At 35.4% G+C, this 22,930-nt stretch overlaps 1 protein-coding gene across 10 annotated transcripts in view; it reads left to right on the top strand.

Annotated features, from left to right (window-relative positions):
* The window catches only part of ROBO1 (roundabout guidance receptor 1), a 1,138,975-nt gene that overhangs the window by 1,005,519 nt on the left and 110,526 nt on the right, over positions 1 to 22,930 (top strand). For all 10 annotated transcript variants that reach the window (XM_045501664.1, XM_045501662.1, XM_045501663.1 and 7 more), the window contains 2 exons: positions 19,993 to 20,113; positions 20,466 to 20,604. In XM_045501664.1, coding sequence (XP_045357620.1) covers positions 19,993 to 20,113; positions 20,466 to 20,604 — 260 coding nt within the window. The remainder of the gene's footprint in view (positions 1 to 19,992; positions 20,114 to 20,465; positions 20,605 to 22,930) is intronic.

Raw genomic sequence — 22,930 nt, 5'->3', positions numbered from 1 at the left:
AAGGTGACTTAGATGGGATGGCCAGCAATGCTGGTTTCCTGGGCACTATCCTGGTATTTGAGTTAAAAACCCCTAGTCCTGGGAAAACCAGGGCAGTTGGTCAACTTAAGCGTAGGCTGTTTAAAGGAATTGATTTATATATGAATAAAAAAATCACACGCATACAAGGTAAGTAAAAAATAGTTAAAAAATAAATGGAAGCATCTTACCTATATCATTTCTTTCATAAGCCAGTTAAGGATTTGAAAATCATGAATGAAGTTAGGAGCAAAAGTCAGTTATACATTGAAAAAATTGTTTAACACTTCCCATTCCCATGCTAGAGAGGTACAGTTGTAAGCATAAAGTATGTCATCAGTTCTTTTTCCCATCCTTTTCTGCTTCCTGTGTGTCTTTCTAGGTTTCTTTGATTTCCCTCGTTGGTGTGATATTTTGGTGAAAAGCAGCTGACTCACATCCCATCCAAATCCCCAGTGTCCTCCAGATCCTTCATGAATTTGGCATTCAGCCTCTCCTTGCCAATTACTTCCTTTCCCCCCAATTCCCACATGTCTCCCTCCTAAGCCATCTGCTCCTCCTCCCTTCCTCCGATTAGTGCTTTCCTCTGGTCTTCCGATTTCTTTTATTGTTCAATGTCTGTTGCTTCCTTTTCCCCCTCTCCTCCCCTGGAGGAAATCAGCACACTTAATGCAGCTGATGTCATAGAGCCCCTTTTCCCTGAGAAGTTGAAGTTGTGTTCCTGCAAAATAAATATGTAGTTCTGTTTTATGAAGGTCAGAGGAAACTGCGTAGTCACCCAGAATTTTTTTTCCTCTCCATCTTATGTAGCAAGTCATACATATTTCGTATTTTATATTCTTTAAACAAAAAAAGTTTTTTCATGATTTAATTCTAAGTTAAATCAATATAAGTCTATAATATGAAGCATGGGACTGAAGAAATTGGTTAAAAAATAAGTTTATGGGGTGCCTGGGTGACTCAGTCGGTTAAATGTCGGACTTCGGCTCAGGACATGATCACTCAGTTCGTGAGTTCGAGCCCGCGTTGGGCTCTATGCTGACAGCTCGGAGCCTGGAGCCTGCTTCGGATTCTGTGTGTGTGTGTGTGTGTGTGTGTGTGTGTGTCTCTCTGCCCCTCCCTCCCAATCTCTCTCTCTCTCTCTCTCTCTCTCTCTTTCAAAAATAAACATTAAAAAAAATTTAAGAGTAATAAAAATAAGAAATTTATGTACTATGCTACTGTGTTAATTTTCACATTTAATAATTGAAACAAAGTGGATTAGTGGAATAAAACATAGTCTTAGGTATCATAAGACCATATAACTTCAGGTTTCAACACTTATTAAATGCATGATCTTTCTTATGGACATTTGATCTCTATAAATGTCATTGTTTCCACTGGTGAAATGAATTGTCTAATAATACCTATGTTGGTTCAGTGGTGTTATTGTAGGAATTCAGTGAGAAAATCCATGTTAAATATCATTACAAATGGTCACCATTTACACTCTATATACACCCTATATACATGTATTAGTCATGGATGTTCTGGTTATTACTGTTGTTGGTATACTTGCCTGAACTCTGGATATATTTAGTCATCAAAAACTGTAGAAAAACAAAATCAGGAACTGTTTGTGCCATAGCAATTTTAGCTTTTCTGAATAAACAAATATATACATATGAGAAAAGAGATCTGACATTTATGTCTCATCTAAATTTCTGTGTATATCCAAATCACGACTGTGGGAAAATTTCCATTTTCTACAGAATCACCAAGAGTATTCAGTTTAGGTGAATATTATGAGTAAAGTATTTAGACTAATACTGATATTAAAAAACAATTTTGAGTCCTCTGTACATCTTTATTGTGAAATGCGATGATCAACAGGGGATTCCACAAAAGAATTTAAGCCCTATTGCCCTAAGGCATTCACTATGTGTAACAAATTGACTTTTCTCCCATGCATCCAGTTATGTATAGTTCTTAGGGGAATTGAGAAATGCTGTGATTCAGATGAGGTACGCTGGTTGAGAACGGCTGGTTTATCTTCACATGGATTGTCCTGATCTTTCCAAAACTTGTAATTCTATTTAAATAATTTTACACATACTCCTGTTTGGACACTGAAACTAGAAAAAAGAAAGCCAAGCATTTCAGACCCACTTGGGAGGTCTAAGTACTCTTATGAAAGAATTGTACTAAACTAAGATATTCTCAGTTCTAGCATTCAAATTAGTTTGGATGACAGTATAATTATGAACATAATTCTGGTAAGTATTTGGTTGTTGCTCTAGTTTTTCATTATTTATGTGTTAGAGGTGCATTTACAAACTCGGATGCCAAGAGTTTGAAGGAACAGATTATGAGAGTCTTTGCATATGCTATTCCTACTGCTTGGAAATGTTCTGACCCCTATACCCTCTTTGTCTAACTCACTCATTGTTCAGGTTCCAATTTAAAGCAACTTCTATAGAGGAGTCTTCTGTAAAATCCCACTGTGCACATCCACACTAGATTTATCTCCCTGTTATCTGTGCCTTTCCATTTTATTAAGTATTTTTTCTAATCTATTGGAAATCTTTGTTTATGAATTACTCCTCTAATATACATAACATACTTGAGTACCAGCTGTAATCCCTGGGTCTGTCTTCAGGTTGGCAGCTCCATGTATATTTCTCTAGAAATTGTTAAGTGAATGAAATGTACATCAGAGTACTGTTTTCTAGCATACCTAGAACTGAAAAGTTGCTAATTTGAACATACTTGATTTTATTTTCTATATTTTTTATGTTGGTTTTCTTATTCCTCTATAAAACGGAAAGGACGTATCATCCACACCATTTTTTTTCCTCTAAAGCATGGTTTCCAGTAGCTTGACAGTAAGTGAAGGAAGAGATACTCTACAAGTTAATTATGTGAGTAAAGATACCTCTATAAGTGTGATTTACAGATACAGAATCTTCAGATGGAGCTGACGTGGGAGACTGTAAATGGGCAAACCCCTTTACTTTTAAGAAGAAAGGGGGAGCCAGGGGATTTGATTTGCCCCGAGTCACTTAATGAATCTGTGTTTTGAGTCAGAAGTAAGAGCCAGACCTTTCAAACCAGACTTTTTCCTGTTCTGATTTTTCCCAGGATAGACTAAACCTGATCAATTCTTCTAAATCAGCCCTTAAATTTGACTAAGACAAATCCTAACAAAAAAAAATCCATAGGTAAAGAATTTTGCTGGATTCATTTCATATAATTTTGCCACTTGTTTTGTGTCTCAAATTCAAAATTTCCTATCTTGATAAGTATAGAAAGTAGTATTCTCGATATATAGAGTTTAACAACATCCTCTTCTTATTTATCCACTGGGTACAAACATGGCCCATGTCAGTTTGATTATAATTCTGCCCATGGTTTAGCTTTGTTCAGTATATTATTAAGAACATATCCAAGTTCATCTTAAGTTAGCTTTATCAAATGTGTTATGAAGAATGTATCCAAGTTCATCTTAAGTGATTGATTCTCAGAGGTTGCCTCAGATCTCATTCAAAAAAATAAAAAATGGCAACAATTTAAATAGTAAGTGAAGCCTAACGTATGGCCATCTTAGGAAGGTCTTTTAGTTCTGAAGCTCCTTTCTGAAGCTGTACTAACAACTAGACCTTGGTCGAAGTCCTTTAACTGTTGACAGTATTAAGATAATGATATCTTCCCTGATTATTTATTAGGATTATTATGAGAATCAAACCAGAGTAGTGAGAACATTTTGCGAACTATCAATGACAGCCTTGTTGTAAGGTGTTATTTTAAGTACTTCTGTCTTGATTTTCAGTTAATGTTCATTCTGCATTGGTATTTATAACTTGGAGAGGTAAGAGACTTAACAATTTTTAAATTAGGAATGGAAAAGAATGCTTTTGAATTAGATATTTAATGGATGGAACCAAGAAAAACCAATAAAAAATGCTGGTTAAACTGTGGTATACCCTGTTTTGATCAGTTTTTAAGTGTATAGCAAATATTTGAATCTCCTTCTCTTTGGCATCTACCTTTAAGGGGTCTACAATTTATAGTGTGCTTGCCCATTTTTGTCTGGATCCCTTGAGACACCTAGTTGTAATTCCTAATAAATTCTTCATACAGGGGTGCCTGTGTGGCTCAGTTGCTTAAGGATCCAACTTCAGCTCAGGTCATGATTTCAGGGCTTGTGAGTTCAAGCCCCACATCGGGCTTTGTGCTGACAGCTCAGAGCCTGGAGCCTGTTTCCAATTCTGTATCTCCCTCTCTCTCTGCCCTTCTCCCACTTGTCCTCTGTCTCTCTCTTTCAAAAATAAATAAACATTAAAAAAAATTCCTCATATGTATGTGTAAACTCATTCCAGTACTACAGAGAAGGTACAAGTAGGTTAAGATGCAGAGATAATGTAGCAGAGGCTAAAGATTGCCAGACAATGTGTTTCCTACTTCAACAAATAGTCTTTGGTTCAGGAAACAGGAAATAATATACTATAAAATTTTCAAGTTTCCTCCAAGTAATGTAATGAACGTCCCTATGAGTACAAATCCTAACATATGTGAAAAATCAGAATAGTCTTGAACAATTTTGTCATTGTACAATGTTGATGTTTTATCCTGTTTTTTGTTGCATGCTGTTTGTCAGAACTCTTTTAAACCTCCTGAGATGGTTCTGGCCTTCTGATTTTTTTTTTCCAAACAGACTTCCTTAAAAAGAGTTTAGAATATTTTTCCAAAATCTAATCCCACCCAAATGTTAGTTTTAGCCAAAGCAACATTAGAAGACATAGAGGAGTGCCTAGCAGATCTGCCCAAGCCTCCTTCCACGTGGAATTCTGCCAACTCCTGAAATTCACTGGGCTGAAACCTAATGTGGATGTATGCCGCTGATTAGCATCCATGATACTTCAGTCAGAGTAGACCTTCCAAAAAGAAGTGCCTCAGAAATTTCAATAATCGGCTAAAAAAAGTTGTACCCCATAATTCAAAGTAATTATCAATACAGTATATTAACCAGAAGTATTATAACCCTACAAAATGAATACACATGGTCAGATGACAAAGCCTATAATAAGAATTTCTGATTAGTTTGGTATACTAATAGAGAAAGCAGACTTACAAACGTTGCTTCCCCCTCCCTCACCCTTTTGTTCCCCTTATAATACATGCTCACTCAAGCAGCTGTGTTTCTTCATTTTCCGAGACTTTGATATATTTGATCAGGCCATTATATTCCTCCAAATAGCCAAAGACTAGTGAAATTTCACTACTGTCTGGGAGCATTTTGTTTAATTATGAGTTAAAGTCATTAGCCAAATTAAAGGTATAATCTGTGGTTTCAAGGATGGTGCTCTAACCAGTTTATTTCATTTTTGATGTTCTGTTAAGCACAGATGAAATGCTTCTCTAAAAATACAGTTTTAAAATTAATCTTAAGGCATTGCTTACAGATCTTACCTGTAATTTGGAAAACATTTAAATCATAACAGAATACTTCCTGGTAAATTCTCTATTTTAAAAAAAAAAAGTTGACTTTTCTAATTGCTTGTAAATTTTGTGCTTGCTTATGATGACCAAGCCTTCACTTGTTTTCTGTTTGCCATAGGCAAGATGAATTGTAATCTTAGAAGCAAAGTAGTAGATTCAGAAGTGCACTTGATTGTACAAGGCATTCTTTCCTTAAAACATGGTCCAAGATGCAGAAATCAAAGACATTATGTTAAGCCTTTAAGTTTTAAATTATTTTTAATCTGACCACTTTAAAGGGGATTGGGATTTCTTTTTCATTATTTGTAATTGGCTAAGATTGACTTTATTTCTCAATCTTGTCCATATTATCACTTTTATTTAAAGACATTCTCTCAAAAAATAATCCCAGATTTTATGCTGAGGCTGATTTCTAAACTAATGCTGATTTTGCATTTCTTTTGTTTAAAGGATAGTTGCTTTAAAAGTACCAACATTCTATTGGTAACATCTGACTACTTCAATTTTTATCTCCTTAAACTCAAAGAATTTGATAATATGATAAATAGTACACTTGTAAAATAATCTGGTGTGCATTAACAAAATTACTAACAGATGGCATAGGGTTTTCTCTTCTTAAATCTTATAAATGTAGGTGATCACGAAGCTTTAAAGGCTGGTCACAGTAGACAGAGGCTCATATTTAAGTCACCTTTAAGAGCATCATCTTGTATGGGAAAATTTCAAGAGCAGTTGATCTCAATATGTATAAAACTGGTTGAAAATAATGGAAAATTGTCTCCTTGAGTGGATAATGTGTAATTTGCTCAGGAATCCATTATTTCATGTTTCTTTGTCTTCTAACATTCACAGTGTCACTCTTCTTTCACCAAGACATTATTACATCACTATAGTGCCCCATGCATCATGCTTATAAAAGATCATGTCAGGTTTCCCCATCTTTATTAGGGAAGCTTATAAACATTCTGTTTAAATTATAAACATTCCGTGATACCAAGTGCATGTTTATATGGAAAAAGAAGAACCGTTCCTCTGTATAGAAACTAATATAAAATATTTACCTAACTCCACTTTACTTGCAAAGAACACATGCATATGTCAAGTGTAAACATGCACATTTTTCCACTGGCAGCTAGACGGATTAATGGCAATTAGGTTGGATATCCAGATCAGTCAGGCTTAAATATGGAGATGGGAAGGAGGTCTATCAAGCTAGCGCTCTCAGGGAGGTCCACCAATAGCACCTATTTCTTTGCCACGCCCTTGAGTCTTGGGATATATACATTTGTAGGATATTGCTAATTTGTGGTTTGTGGTGTGGGATGCAAAGAAAATATGAGTTCCTGCTTTTGTTCAAAAGGAAGAACTCTATATAAATTTTATCTTGGGTCTGCAGAGAATGAGCTCCAATGCACTTGCAAAACTGGAGCGTGTTTCTGATATTCTCAGTGCCTTGGGTCTCTCATCCCCAAATGGGAAAATATACTTCCCCTTGTAAGACTCTTGTAAAAATGAAAGATGATGGATGTGACAGTGTCATGTATGTAGCACATGTTGACATATTCTGATTTTCATTAAATACAACAATAATAATCCAGATTGTTGTTTAAATACATTGGTACACTTATGAAATGTACCATAGATTCCCTGATACAGTTTTCAAGTGTTTTTGGAGAAAACCATCAAGGGCATTTTACACTTAGGACTTAATTTTTTCAGGTGTTAGGTTTTTGTGGTTAAGTCCTTTCAAACTGTTGGATCATCAGAGAATTTAAATTTATTTATTACCTTGATATTAAGACATCAGAATTTGAATTTGTTCTCTGCAAGGCAGTGTAAAATGATGTGCTTCTAACATAAATTCTAAAATACCAAGCCTTTTTCTGAAGAAGTGATGAATGAAATCAAGGAATTCTATGTATCTGATTTCTTAGATCTTGAAAAATCTGGTATTTTGTCTTCTATGTAGGTGTTGAGCTATCTGCTAAACATATGATAAGCTCTTTGCCATTATAGAATTTATATTACATGTGGAAGACAGGCAAGGAACAGGGGATAAAGTTTGTTTGTTTAATTGACTTTATCTTGTTCCTTGATCTTCCCACTGATTGACATCCTTTCTATAAGCACCTTTCCCAACACTTAATCCTGGAATTTTCTACTTAGGTTTTTATGGATGCAACCTAGGATTTCCAAAAATCTGAATTTCAACTCAAAGTTCAAACAAGACTTGTAGACTTAGGGTCAGGAGCACTTCAAAACACTGAGATTGCTAACACTGTTAGTACTTTCTGCCCTAGATTTTCTGTTTGGTAAGCTTTTGTCTTGGACAGGGAATTGAACCTTTAATATCCGAGAAAGATTGTCCTAAACAGTCCAAATGATTTTTGAAATACTTTTCAGATACACCATTTCCTCTTTAATTTCTTTTTCACAGATAACTATAGAAATATAAGGGGTCAGGATACATTTGTTTTTATTTCTTTTGTTGTCCATGAGTGAATCATTAGTTCTCAGGAAATAATGAGAAATGTGTGTGGGTAGTTCTGAAGCTTAATGTAGACCATCAAAGAAAGTTCCTTTAAAGCTCTAGCCTCAAACCATTTTTCCTCAGGATTTTATCGTCTTCCTCACATGTGTAAATTACCCTATTTGCTTTCTTAGGTAGTACTTAGATATATTTTCATTTGTTTTAGCATGAGTAGTGTGGGGGAGAAGAGGGTTATTATTTCTATCTTATCACGTGTCCCTTATGAAAGGAGGCACACATTTGCCAAATAATGTAACTAGGTTCTGGCATAGTCTTGTGATCAATAAAAAAGAATGAAGCACTGGCCATATGGCTATTGAATCTCTGACTCTGGTCTGATGAGCCCTGACTTCTGATTAATCAATTAAGCTTGTCTTTTGCAAGTCTTCTCTTGCTCTCCTTTAACTCCTTGGGATTAACATAACCACAGAATGGGAATGGGCGTTTACTTCGATTTGTATCTACTTTTAGGGATGTTCATACTTGTAGAGAACCTTAATAAATAGTATTAAATGCTTATATTACTTTTTAATTTTTTTTCAAATTACAAGTAATTGAAATAAAGTAAAGTAATTCTCCTTACTTAATTTCCATAAAGTCATTCTGAATTTCTAAATCAGAGAATCCCTTGCATACTCAACATTGATTTGATTTTTTTTCTGCCATTGTTATGTATCTTCTTCAGAATGTAAGTGAATTTAAATTTCAAGAGTAACCATATTATACGGTCTCTGGAAAAGGCATTATCTTAGCAAGGCATTTGGTGGTGAGGGCAATTCTCACACTGAACCAAAACTATAGAGAAGAACTAAGCATAAGAACTTATGGAGACACAAATGGATTTACTGTTTGAAAAGTATTTTCAGCTGGTGCACTTGTAACTCGAAAGAGCCAAGTGTTTGAAAATGAGCTTTTTCTTCCCTCAAATACTGTGAGCATTTGTCATCTTTATTTCCAGAGTATGGTCATAATTCCTCCATAGATTTTTATTTCAGGCTCTCCTAACAGCGACTGTATGTAAATTCAGAATTATAGCCAGATGGTTGGACAAGGTGATAAAAAGCAAACCTGGTTTTGTAGAAAAGTGAAAATTGCCCATAAGATTGTGTTTTTACCTTTAAAACAGCAGGGCATTGTTTCATGAGAACTGTGAAGGAACTAATACATTAACTTTAACAGCTGTGAGCTAAATTAATTTTTCATATGCATACAGAATACTACCGTGTAACACCTATAATTTTCATGGAGGTAAAAATCAATCAACTTTCTTACTTTTAGCAGATAGCTAGAAAAGTCTATTCTCTCCCAAAACCACTCTTTATATTATCTCCTTGCTACAGGACTGACTTTTGGGTTGTGATCTTAATAACTGGGGAAGCAGACACCTGGGGAATCAGCTAAAAGCCTTCGCTGTTTATCTGCTCTCCATCTCACCAGCACTAAGCAGTTGTCTGCCCCTGATTTGAAATACAATAAATTCAAGGGGGCCTTCTCGGTTGATTGCTTTAGGCTACATAACGGTGACTGGCTCAAGAAAACGGGCCTCAAACAGAAAATGCCAAACCCAGGTCTTCACGTTGACTTTGAGCCACGGTTAAGAGAAATAGGTGCGTTTTAAGGAGACTGTGTTTCTTTTCTGTTATCCCTTGTTAAAATGAAGATTCACAGAAAGGTCACAATTTATACCTTCACAGAGAAAATCGTCCTCTCCCTGGGACTTAACTGTGTCGCTCTGTAGGATGGTTCCCACTGGCCTGCAATTAACGATACGGCTCTTCCTGAGCTAGTCTATAATCAGATTATCATAGGTGTGCCTCTGCGGCAGCACACCGCCAACTACCGATTTGTAAGTTGCCGTGAGGGAGAAATGAAACGTTCAGTAGGAGAACTGCAAATAACAGAGAGATGCAGCTGCCATAGTCCTAGGCAGTGATTCTCTCAGGCCTGTGTTCTCAGCTGGCAGCTCCCCAAGCTGGGTAGAGCCACGTGTTCCCACTGGGATAATTGCTTTTTCTGCAGGAGTCTCTTGTTGCCTCCCTCTGATGACCCAGTGTGTTTAAACTCCTGGCCGAAATCATGTGGGTTTTTCAATGGTGTTGTGAAGTGTACCAGCAAACAAATGAAATTGGATCATGTTCTCTTCTATGCATGTAGCCTAAGCAAATATGGGACACCAGTAGAGAGATCCTAATTGCCTATTTTTTTCCCTCTCTCCTCTCCTGAGAGAACAGTTGAAAGACCCACAAGTTATGGTTTTCCCCTTGGCATGCCATCCCTTTTAATGTCAGCAAGAAAAAGGCAAAGTGTCATTTGATTGCTTTCGGTTTGTCATTTTCATATTTTTTGCTAATGAATATGTACTTACCCAGGCATCTTTTTGTTATGTAAGATGTTTTTTTTGGCGCAAATCCCATGGACATTATTTATAATTTGAGTAGGCTGTAGAACAGGAAATGGGCTTGGCATAAGAATGGATGAGTCAATGGATTAGTAATATCCAGGTGAAAACTTTTTACCATGTGATTAAAATCTGACCGAATTGATTTTTAAAATGATCTCCAGTAAAAAAAAAAAAAAAAAAAAAAAAAAAACATTGTAAATACTACTCTATAATCTGTTTGTCACAGTTTAAAACTCAGTTTCCCAGTTTCTGGGGTACAGCCACTCTCACTGTGTCACGAGTCCGTGCTGAACTCATAATGAGTACATACATGGTAGCTTTACCTAACAACGTTTGCATGTGCATCATGAAAGCAGGTCATATCTAATCAAGAGACTTGTGTGGGAAATATTTAGAACAGTGCATTTTTTCCCTTCCTTCTCCTCCTTCTCTTTCTTTCCTTCTCTCTCTGTCTCTCTCTGTCTCTGTCTCTCTCTCTCAGGTCTCTGTGAACCAAAATGATAAAGGAATAGGGAGAGGTGAACATTTTGCAGAAAATGATTGACAGATAGTAGCCTTTAGGAAACGTAGGAGGAGTATATAAACTTTGTTACCCAGGAAAAAGTGTGATTTGGCTGACCCTGGTTTGTTGTTTATATATGTGTTTAAAATAAAACTTATGTTTGGGACTTCACTATGAAACCATGTTGTCATGAATACATGATATTTTAAAAAGCTTTATTTTTTGCATGACAGGAGTAGTAGGAATAAATAGAATAAACAAATATTTTCTTGAAATGTATTCATATACTTAAGAAAAGTGTTTATGGTGACTAGAGAAATAGAAATTGTTTTATATCAGTGATTGTTGATAGTGGAAATTGATCAGAAATTTAAATTTGTATCTGATTACCAACTATGTTAAAATTTAGGTTCCAAAGAGTGAAGCAAGAACACAATGCGTATATTGAGAAATATAAAGTACCTCTATATGATGTTAAAGCATAATTAATAAAAGCATGAAATTATTTCATTCTAAACATGGCTTTTTTTTTCCTAACTGTTCTTACTGAACTACTTACCTGGAGGTGTAAGAAATATCACCAACTAAGAAATACTGCTAATTTCTTTGTTATTGTGTAAAGTCTGAATTATGTGAATTATCTTTTACTTGTAATTTTTTAGATTGCTATGAGACATGTAGTTTATCCAATCCTTTGTCCATCATTCATATTTATAACCCCACTACCACGAGTCTTTTTTTTTTTTGTTTTGTTTAATTTAGAATGCAATAAAGCAAGGTTGTTTTTGAAAGATGCTACGGTAGCGTATTAGAAAACATGGATGCTTTAATCTGTAGCGTTTACATTCAGGATTGATACCACTTTTGCAGCCAGATTGGAAAGCAGTGGGTATTCCTTTGTCTCCCTGCTCAAATCAGATATCTTTTTTGGTTTATTTTTGTTGTTGTTGTTGAATTAATGCTAAATTTGAAAAAATAAATAAATAAATAAAAGCTGTTATTGTGACTCTTCTCTTCTCTACATGTCTCTGTTGAAAGGAGTCCTTAGGGACTATCCAAAACTGCCCTGCAGTTTATTTCACCAAGGAGAATGTCTGGGGGCGATGACTGGCCATCTGGGGTACCTGCATCTCATTGTCATTAAGAAGTCTTAAGCCCATGCAAAGTACTTCTCCTCTAGTTCACAACAGCTTGATATCTATTCTGTGGGTCAAAGATCCAGGCAGAATTGACAACATTACTAAGAAGAGATATTCTGCCCAAAGAGAGTTAGTAATACATTGTTTAAGGATGATATATACTAGACTATCATTCAAAACCTCTCCTCTCATTTACTTTGCAAAAATAGTATCACAACAGTGGCAAAGAATCAAATTTTTCAAAAAAAAATTATTTCCAAACCCAGGTTATTATTTCACTCATGTTAACCCTGCTTATCAAGCCTTTACTACTGTAAATGAATATTTCCAAGCCTTTAAATCTTTCTGAAATTTGTAAACATTCATACTGCACAATATCTCATTGGTATAATGACACCTGTGTATGTCTTATATGTATTATTTAAACATATTTCTCATTTAGCATTCTAAATCATTATTCTTGTAATCCATTATTATGATGTATTTTGAAAATAGTATTTCTAGTAAGGAACACAGATTTTAAATGCAAAATCCATTAAAGGAAATGAGATAAATTATATGACAGTTTGGTGGTTAGCAATTTGAAATCATCTTTGAAGCCCTTAATATAATTAGTGGTTTCATTTTGGGTCTGCTGACTTCAAGTCACATTAAGTTAATGTAATTAAAAGCAGAAAAGATTTCATGTAGCCAAACTAGTTAATTAGCCCCAGTTGGTTTAGTATGTTAACCTAGAGGTGTATGGCTAACGTTGTGGGGTGATGCCTGAAAAAAAAATTCCTGTGTAACAGATACTGCAAATCATCTGACTTGCTTTAGGGTAGAAAATGAAGACATACCAAGGAGTTCATTTTAAGTTCATCTTTATGTCTGATTTTAAGTACTGATTGCAGGGTAAGCTGTATACTTCATTGAATAACCAGTCAAAAGGCTTAATTTACCTTTTTAAAGAAAACATGCTTCAATGTGTACAAAAATAATCAGATTTTCTTCTTGTATTCTGGAAATAAGAAGTCTTATTGAAGTTCTGATTCTGATCTTTTCATGCTTACCAGGAATATAAAATGATTCTTTTTTTTGGTTAAAAAGGTAGACCTTACACCTTATACCTGACTTGTCTATACTATGTCAGTATTTGGTAAACAGTCTAGTAAAGATGAAAACATTCTAGAAAGAGATTTTCAACAGCTTCCAAGAAATCTTTAAGTAGTAGGAGAGAAAGCTTTTTATACCCCTAAGGAAAATGACCATGTATTATTTCTTTAGTGAAAATGCTAGTTTATAAGAATCAAATCATACATTGATATCAAATACATTGATATATATCAAATACATTGATGTGTCCTTTACCTTATGTCTCTGAAACATTTAAAAAAAAAAACCATCTGAGGCTATTCTGAAGAAAATTATAAAGTGTGAAGATATTTAAAACTTTAAAATTCCTTACCACTTTCTTCTTTTTCTTCCTCCTCTGTCTCCTTCCCAAAAGGGAGGCAAGTCCACTGGGACTTTTGTTTTGTTTTGCTTTTATCAGGTATGTAGATAGCTGAGGCCCCCTTTTAAGCACTGTCTAGAGCTTATGGAAATGTGGGTTTCTAATGTGGTTACCACTGTGGTCTGGTAAGGTATATGGTAATGAGGAAGTAGGACCTCTGCCTTAGATTTTTGACATAGGCTGGATGCCAGCATATTGTCTGAAGGCTTAACACGTTCAGCCTCTGCACCACCGGATTATGTTAATTGAAGAAGTGTTTCAGCAGTGCAGTGTGTAACATTGTGTCTGTTCATTATACAAACTCCTTTTTGATAGGTTTACAATTTGCCTGTCAGATCCAGTTGCTGGAAGAGACCTGCCAAGAAATATTTCTTAGCTCATTTTAAATATGGCTGTTTTCATATTTATAGTGTTCTGTGTGTGTTAGACATATTTTTCCTTTCTGTGTAGAGGAAATGTCAAGTTTTGGTTTGCAAAGGGGCACTAAGATTTAGAACGTATAAAGCCACTCGTTACAATCAATATCATTGTATGACTCAACATAAAATGGTGATTGTTAAAAGAGGTACTGTACTGCTTGAGAGCTGGTGTGTTATATTTGATCAGTTATTGTACTATGTTTTTTCTGTTCTTCTGTTTATTGAATAAAACAGGCCACCATGCCGTCTACAGTTGTGACCATTGAGAATAAAAGGATGGCTTTTGCTTAGCTCTGTTTCAATTCAGCCGTTGACATAATGCCAAAATCAATTTGAATTTATGGAAATTGAGGACTACCATTTTCATCATTATTATTAGTTTTTTTTTATTTCTCTGTCTGCTGCATTTTGTTGTTTCTTCCTTCCCTTTCGTCGGTTTGCATCTCTCACATCTCTCAGGATGTAAGTTTCTTCAAGGTTTCTTGAGGCTTGTTTAGTTTTCCATTTAGGTTGTAATGTCTGTTTTGGGACCCTTAACCATTATTGTCGGTGAGTATAGAAAGGAATGTAGTATTTCATAATGAAATTATCTTACTAATAAGGTAGAAGGTGTGAGGGGGTATTTATACTAATCTCAGAAGTCACAGCGATGATTTCCCGAATAGAAAACACATTTTTTTAATGTTTTCTTTTCTTTCTTTTCTATTTATTTTCTTTGAGAGAGAGCATGAGTGAAGGAGGGGAAGAGAGAGGGACACACATACAGAATCTGAAGCAGGCTCTAGGCTCCAAGCTGTCAGCACAGAGCCCAATGTGGGCATTGAATTCATGAACTGCAAGATCATGACCTAAGCTGAAGTTGGACACTTAACAGACTGAGCCACCTAGGTGCCCCTAGAATAAACACTTACTTTTTGTCTAATTTTAACTACCTCTCCCTCCTGTCATTTTAATCCAGCATTTACCTTTAGGCCAGAGCCAAGCCTTTAGAACAAAATTTCTCAGCATCAGCACTACTGACATCTTGGCTGTGATACTGCCTTATTTGTGGAGGAGTCCTCTGTGCCTTGTAGGAGACTTTACCCTCTAGGGGGTAATAGCACCACCTTTCCCCTGTCTCAGTCATGACAACCACAAATATCTTCAGACATGCCCACATATTTCCTGGGAGAAGGTAGGCGACTGCCCTTATGAAGAATCACTGGTTTGGAGGAACTAAGAAAGGCATGATTGGCCAGAGAATTTCTTGCTTCTAAGGCTTTGCTATGTTGATGCGAATAAACATTTTTCTGACAAAAGCAATGGAAGATGTGTCACTAATTAATTTTAATAAAAAGCTTCTGGATGTAGTCTTACAAGGGAAGATTCATTTTGATTAGACAAATCTCTGTTTTAATCATTAAATCCCTAAGTATAACACAAAATAATGTGCAAGCATTTTTCTGAGTACTTTATATGATTCATCTCAATATCCTTGGAGATGTATGTTAAGAGTATGCCCAATTTAGAAATGGAAAACAGGTACAGAGGAGTGATACCTTGCCTGACCTCACATGTACCTAGAGACGGTGATTCCAGTATCCATGCTCACTTTGCTTTCCTATGTGGATATATCTACTTTTGATCAGTTTGAAAGATCATCTGTGCTTTAGAAATCTTTTTTTTTTTTTTTTTTACGTTTTGCATACATTTTCATTTTGAGTTGGTTCCAACCAGATAGAGTTGGTAAAGAATACCACTGGGAGGTGGGGGGGAAGATGCAATTTAGTTGACTTCATGTAGCCATGGAGGATTAATATCTATGCTGTTATTCAAGAAAAAAATACATATTTCTCATCAAAAAATGCGTTGTGAGGTTCATATTTTATTTTCAGGCCTCAGTTAGTTACTTTAGTGTTTTTTGGTACAGAAATTATATATAAATAAACAGATATGATAAATGTATGCTTTTGGTCATATTATGATTCTAATGAAAAAGCTTCTCAAGACACCTAATTCATTTGAAAACACTTCTTGTAGAAATACATGTCATAGTGGTCCATGCTACCAGTAAGTATTTACTTACAAAGGACAGAGAAAATATTTTGTAAAATGCCTGGTGAGGTATTTTGTATTTGAACAGTATATATGGTTTAGCAAAGCAATTTGTAAACTAAAATTTTATAGAACAGGAGCAGTTTTTCTTTTTATATTTAGTAAAGAAACATAGCCTTGTGTTTCCAAAACATAAGTCTCCTGGTCAATGAATTTAGAAAAGTTTTTGAAGATTGAGCCAAGTGTGATAAACACTTGAATCTCGAATACCACAGACGTTAGGGGTGCCTACCCCCTCCCTGCACAGTCAAAAATCTGTGTGTAACTCTTGATTCCCCAAAAACTTAATTGCTAATAGCCCACTGTTGACCGATGCCTTACAGGTAACATAAACACACATATTTTGTATGTTATGTGTACTTTATACTGAATTCTTACAATAACATAAGCTAGAGAAAAAAAATGTTATTAAGAAAATCATAAGGAATAGAAAATACATTTATAGTACTATACCATAAATATACCAAAATCTGCATTGAAGTGGACCCACACAGCTCAAACCCATGTTGTTCAAGGTCACGGGTACAGCTAGAGCTATAGGAATGGGATGTGAACAACACATTCTTCAGGACTTGATGGCTTTCTTTGAATTTGTAGTTCATCTAAGTTATCGTTTCCTCCCATTTACTGCAAGGTTGGAATTTTTTCCTTGAGAATCTCCTGGCAGTTATGAGAATCTCCTCTCATAACTCATGTTAACTAAATTTCCCTTCTTCTCCATGTATAGGGATTCTTTCAAAATATAACAACGTTGGGCTGCAATATATAATGTTAATTGGTACCCCACATGTGGATTAGTAAGTTGATTTAAAACTCTAAATTCCCAAGTATTTAAGATTTGTAAAAGTAAATTAGTACTATATTATACTGAAACTGTAAAAATGTCTGTACCGTTGAAAATTATTTATACTTTATCATTCTTTGACTTTCATTTTTTTCCACGTTTGAGTGTATTTTAAAATTATCCTTAAAGCCTTATATTTTATTGTACATATAATTCACTGGCTTTTAAAGCAAAAGGAACACTTACAGCATTTTAAGAGTTTACTTCCTCTTATTTTGCTATAATTTTTACTTATTAATGTACAATCCCTTCAGAAATGAACTGACTACCTAAATATGCAGAAACATTTAAGGTTAGATTCTGAGACATAAGAGGCTCGGTATCTTGTCCAAAATTAAAGAGCCAGTAAAGGAACATCTAAGGACCACATATCAGATCATTTAACTCTCCTATCAGGAGTAGAATGTGTTACCTTCATTTTTGCAGGAATGATTTTGTCTCCTGAAGGTTTTAGAAATGTTTAGGTGAGGTGTTGCAAAGTAAGTACATGACAAAAGCTTACAGTACATCTTAATAGTATGGATCTGAATTTTCTGAACCTCAAGAAATGAAGTTTATTAAATTCAAGTTTATTAAATAGCAATTATAACCGTGCTGTGGGCTGTGTGTTTCCTGTCATTTGTACATCTCATGTAGCCAAAGACATATCTCTTGGGGAATATCTGTTCCAACTTGCTAAGTGACATTGGGCAAGTCACTTTCCTTCCACAATTTTTTTTTTTTATTATTTGCTAGATATTGTGACAGGTCCTTGGGGCTATAAAGACAAATTAGATATGCTTCTCTGCCTCAGAGTTCACAGTCAGGGAGGAAATCTGGCGTTTAAATGCAAAATTAAAACATACTGTGATGATGGGCATAGTGCAGGTATACAGGAAAAGAGGTTATACTTTCTGAGCTGCTGGTTGCTTAAGTGAAAAATGAAGTTATTATAACACTTGCCCTTACACCCTCACAGCAGGGGTATGAGAAAGACCAAATTTAAATGATATATTCACACAAAAGCCACTTTATAAAACATAAAATAGCACTGTGAACCAATAGCCTGCAGGTTGGGAATACATTTGAATTAAGAATCACACTTTGAGTTCTTCTAAGGAGATAATTGCACATGTGAGAAAAGATATCTGCAAAAGAATGCTGATTTAGAAGAGGGAAAATGAATTATCTTAAACATCTATCAGTAGGGGAATAGTTTGGTAAAATATGATAAATCTATATGATGGAATATTATGTGTAAAGGAATCCTGTGCACAGTGGAATACTATTTTGTCATTGAAGTTAATGGGGAGGATCTGTATACATGATCTTCAACATTTAAAATGCAAAATATTCTCAACATATTATTGAGTTGGAAATGCATACAGAAGAGCATATACCACGTGATCTTACTTTAATGAAAGTGTGTGTGTAGATGTAGATCTTTCTATCTATTTCTATACATCTGTATCTGTATCTAATCTATATCTATCTATTGTGTGTGAGAGAGAGCCAAAAGAAGAATGCATGCAAAGTTACGATAGTAGTTAACTCTTGAAAGATTTGTTTGTTTTTGTGTGACATTTATTTCTTTGTATTATTCTGTCTGAAATTTAGGTAAGTATATATGAAAACAGTATATATTAACACATCTTGTAACTGCTGTAAACCTTTATAGAAATGCTTCATTGAATAACAGGCTAGATTTTGTCTATAAAAGTAGTTTGTATTCAACAAAAATCACCTGAGTGAGGCATTATTCTAGGTATGAGGGACAGAGTCATAAACAATGCAGAGAAAAGTCCCTGTGTGGTTTTTGTAATGGTACCGAGAGAATCATGATTATTGTTTAAAAAAAAAACGACTGAAAAAATATTAAGTTCTAAAGCCACAGAAATTAAAACTGCACTGTTAATATTTGATTTGTCCTAATATATAAAGACTTGGATGCAATGTCTAGTTTGGGTATCTGGATTGAAACTAAGCAATTAAAATACTGCAAAACAGTATGACCCCACCTTTGTAAACGAGTGGTTTCAATAAACTCCAAGTTTATGATTAAAACAAAAAATTATGTTTGAATAGTCCTTTCCTGCCTTCTGTTTTGTATCTCTTAATCTTTCTCTTTCTCTTTTTCTTTCTTTCTTTCTTTCTTTCTTTCTTTCTTTCTTTCTTTCTTTCTTTCTTTCTTTCTTTCTTTCTTCAGTACACTGTACAGAATAACTGTGAGGTTGAGGTTAAAACCTGCATGAAGAAACATTCTAGAAGTTATCCCTGACAAAACCTTTCTAAGGTTCAGAGAATTAGAGATATTCATGGGTAATTGAACCCAACTCTCCACCAAAAGCATATTAAATTAAGTAAAGATAGTTCAATTTCCGCATCCCGCTCTTAATTCATGGTTAACTTCAGCCTATTTATTGTACTGGAAGTCTGCTTACATTTGTAATTAATTCTTCTTCAAATAATTAAATGTTCAAGAGTGTGTCCAAATGACTTTCCAGATGATTTATTGGGATCTGTTCAGTCTCTGCCTCCTAAGTCCCCAAGAAATTCCTTGGGCAGCAGAAACACATACATTATTTTTTTTTAGAACACGTCAGTTCCTGCGGTGTTTTGAATCTTTAAAGATATGTTCCTTTAAAACAACTCTAACAAATTAAGTAATTAGGGTCATTTTTATTTCCACATCTTCTAGTACCAGAATATGCTTCCTTGAAATCAATTGTAGCTAATATGTATTTACATATTAATCACACTCATATATGGTGTTAAGAATTTCCTTTTTTTTTTCCTACTTGCTAACCAAATTACTCATAGAATTTTTCGGTTTTCATTTAACCAAATAATATGAAAGAACTTGGCCAGTTGGGATAAACAAATTTCTTGTTATATGGAATGTAATAACTGTGTAAGAAGATGTAGGTAAGTAGACATGTTTTGCCCCTTTTCTACTGTACATTTGGTACACATTCTGCCTAAAGTTACTACCTATAAATATAGCAAATGCTGCACATCAGCTTTTTGATATCTGTCTTGTAAACGTGGCTAAAGTCATGTTAATGGTATTCATGTACAACTTTTTTTTTTAAGATTCGAGGAGGAAAGCTCATGATCACTTACACCCGCAAAAGTGATGCTGGCAAATACGTTTGTGTTGGTACCAACATGGTTGGGGAACGGGAGAGTGAAGTGGCTGAGCTAACGGTTTTGGGTAAGTGAAATTTTATCTCATCTCCTCGCTGTACAGTAGATCACTTGCCACTTTGCAGCATCTTTATACAGGGAGAAAGAAATGACCTTCTTTAGAAGGTAGACCAATATTTTGGGCGGGTGGGAGAGGAGAGAAGACATGAGTAAAGCAGCCTGAGATAAAGTCCCCAAGACATGGGAGGAAAAAGGGGAGAAAACCCTAAACCTAGGGAGGGGCTTCTAGAAGAAGGGGACTATGTGGAATAATTTTGTAAATAATATTTCAAATTATACACGTCTTCACTGAACATCTAAGATGTTTTTTTAGTTTGTTTCTCTTTATTTGATCTTGAGATGGCTTTTTCTGATTTTAGAGAGACCATCGTTTGTAAAGAGACCTAGTAACTTGGCGGTAACTGTGGACGACAGTGCGGAATTTAAATGTGAGGCCCGAGGTGACCCTGTGCCTACGGTACGATGGAGGAAAGATGATGGAGAACTGCCCAAATCCAGGTACTGATCAGAAGTTAGCGGAACAATTCATCCATTCAGAATTTCTGTGGTTCTCATCAGACCAGCACTTGCATATACACCATTAGACTAGTCTATTCTAGACTTTTTGTTCAGGGGCCAGAAGCAGGAGAGTGCATGCTTCCTCTGAGGGTTTCACATAGGAACTGTGGATTCTTGACCCTGCCCTGCCCAGGGACCCCTCGTAAAATGTGATATTTTTTAAACAGGCTTCTCTTCTGTTCAACCAGAGTACAATTAATAGTAATTTCTTGCACGGGAGTAGATAGGAAAGGGAAGGGAGGTACAACATTAAAGATATAGGTATGAACCAATTTAAAGAGCAAGAGTCTATTTTTTTAGCTACAACACTACCAGGGAATAGTAGAAGTCAGAGTGTCTTGATATCTGTCAAGTCTTTAAATTGGCTAAGAGCAGAGGTACACTTGCAGCTTTAGGGAATGAGACAGTGAAATGAAGCTTTTGGGTGTTGTTTTTAAGCTGTCTGTTCATTCATTCAGCAAACATGTGTTGAGTCTTTGCTAGATTTTGGGGTTACAGTGGCTTAGACATAGTTTCTGCTTTTCAGGAGCTCCCAAAGGAGATTTGTAAGGATAGATACAGAATAACATAGCAAACCCTTTGCCACCTAAAATGTAGACCGGTGGGAGTAGGAAATCAGGAGAGAATTCTCAAAGGAAGGTGACATGTAAGCAATGTCTTGAAAAATATGTCTAAATTTAAAAAGCAAGACCAAAGAGAAGAGTGTTCCAGGAAAAGAGACATTACAACACAGACTTAAATCTGAGAAAGAACATCACACATTTTGAGGGGTAGAAAGTTTAGCATAACTAGCTCATAGGGCATGTAGCAAGAAGTTACGGGATATCAGGTTGGAGACACTGGGGCCAAATTATCAGGGGCTTTGTATCATCGACTGAAGAATTTTGAATCATATTGCATACACAGTGATGAATCAAAGGGATTAGAATGAACAGGATTCCTTTTTTTTTTTTTTAAGATTTTATTTTTGAGTAATCTCTACACACAACGTGGGCCTCCAACTTAATACCGAGATCAAGAATTACATGCTCTACTGACTGAGCCAGTCAGGTGCCCTGAACAGGATTACTTTTTAAAGAAAATAATATTTTAGCACTATGGGTATTACATTAATACAGGGAAAATCTAGTGGCAGGGTCACCCTTGTTTTTGTCCAGATAAGGGATATAGATTGCCTGAACTGGAACATGAGCTACAGACAGGGATCCATAGTGGACTGAAATTTCTTTTTTTTTTTATTTTTTTTTTAATGTTTATTTATTTTTGAGAGAGACAGAGTGTGAGTGGGGGAGGGGCAGAGAGAAAGGGAGACAGAATCTGGAACAGGCTCCAGGCTCCGAGCTGTCAGCACAGAGCCCGATGTGGGGCTCGAACTCACAAACCGTGAGATCGTGACCTGAGCCGTAGTCGGACACTCAACCGACTGAGCCACCCAGGTGCCCCATGGACTGAAATTTCTTAGACTAAACTGATGAATTGGATGATTTGTTAGATATAGAGCTGTCGAAGGAAGATATAGGTAGATTGTATTAGGATGAGTTGGTTTATATAATGGGGTAAGAAAAGAAACTTGTATTTAACATATGAAATATGAGATACCTGTGGGATACGACGTCGAGCTATTAGTCAGTTGGGATTATGAATTTAGAGCTTCAATGAAATAGGGATTAGGAATGTTTGTGCAGCTGATCAATATATAAAGTACAGTTGCTAATATAACTCATGATATTATGTAGAGTAAAAAGAGTATTGAAGTGAAACTTCAAGAGAAACCCAATATTGAGGGGGAGAGAAGATGAGCCATGGCAAATGAACTGTAGAATAAGAGCCTGAGTTCTGGTACCAGCTCTACCACTAAACTAGCGGAGAACCAAAGGCAGGTTACCTTACTTTCCTGTGCCTCCAGTTTCTCATCTGCAAAATGTAGATGATACTTTATAATACTTTACATAATTATTGTAAGAATTTTAAAAGATGAAACCTATAAAACAAAGTCTGACCTATAATAAGAATTTATTTAATAGTCACTGTCTGTTAATTTTAGTTTGGGGACAGCAGCTTGAGGAAACAAATGAATAAGTGCCAACTTTGCCCAAAATATTCTTTTAGAAAGTAGTTTAATTGTTTACCCAACGTAAATATGAAAACAGGTTCTTTCTATCTTCATGATTGCTTAGAGGAATGCCACATTCCACCTTTAGTTTTAAATTTTCTGAAGGGAACGTTGCATATTGTTTATTTGATGCCTTAGATGGGTTATATTTCT

This window comes from Leopardus geoffroyi, chromosome C2 (assembly GCF_018350155.1).
Source record: "Leopardus geoffroyi isolate Oge1 chromosome C2, O.geoffroyi_Oge1_pat1.0, whole genome shotgun sequence".
Taxonomy (NCBI): domain Eukaryota; kingdom Metazoa; phylum Chordata; class Mammalia; order Carnivora; family Felidae; genus Leopardus; species Leopardus geoffroyi.
Note: the sequence above shows the minus strand (reverse complement) of the source record. Positions and strands in the feature narration are given on the sequence as shown.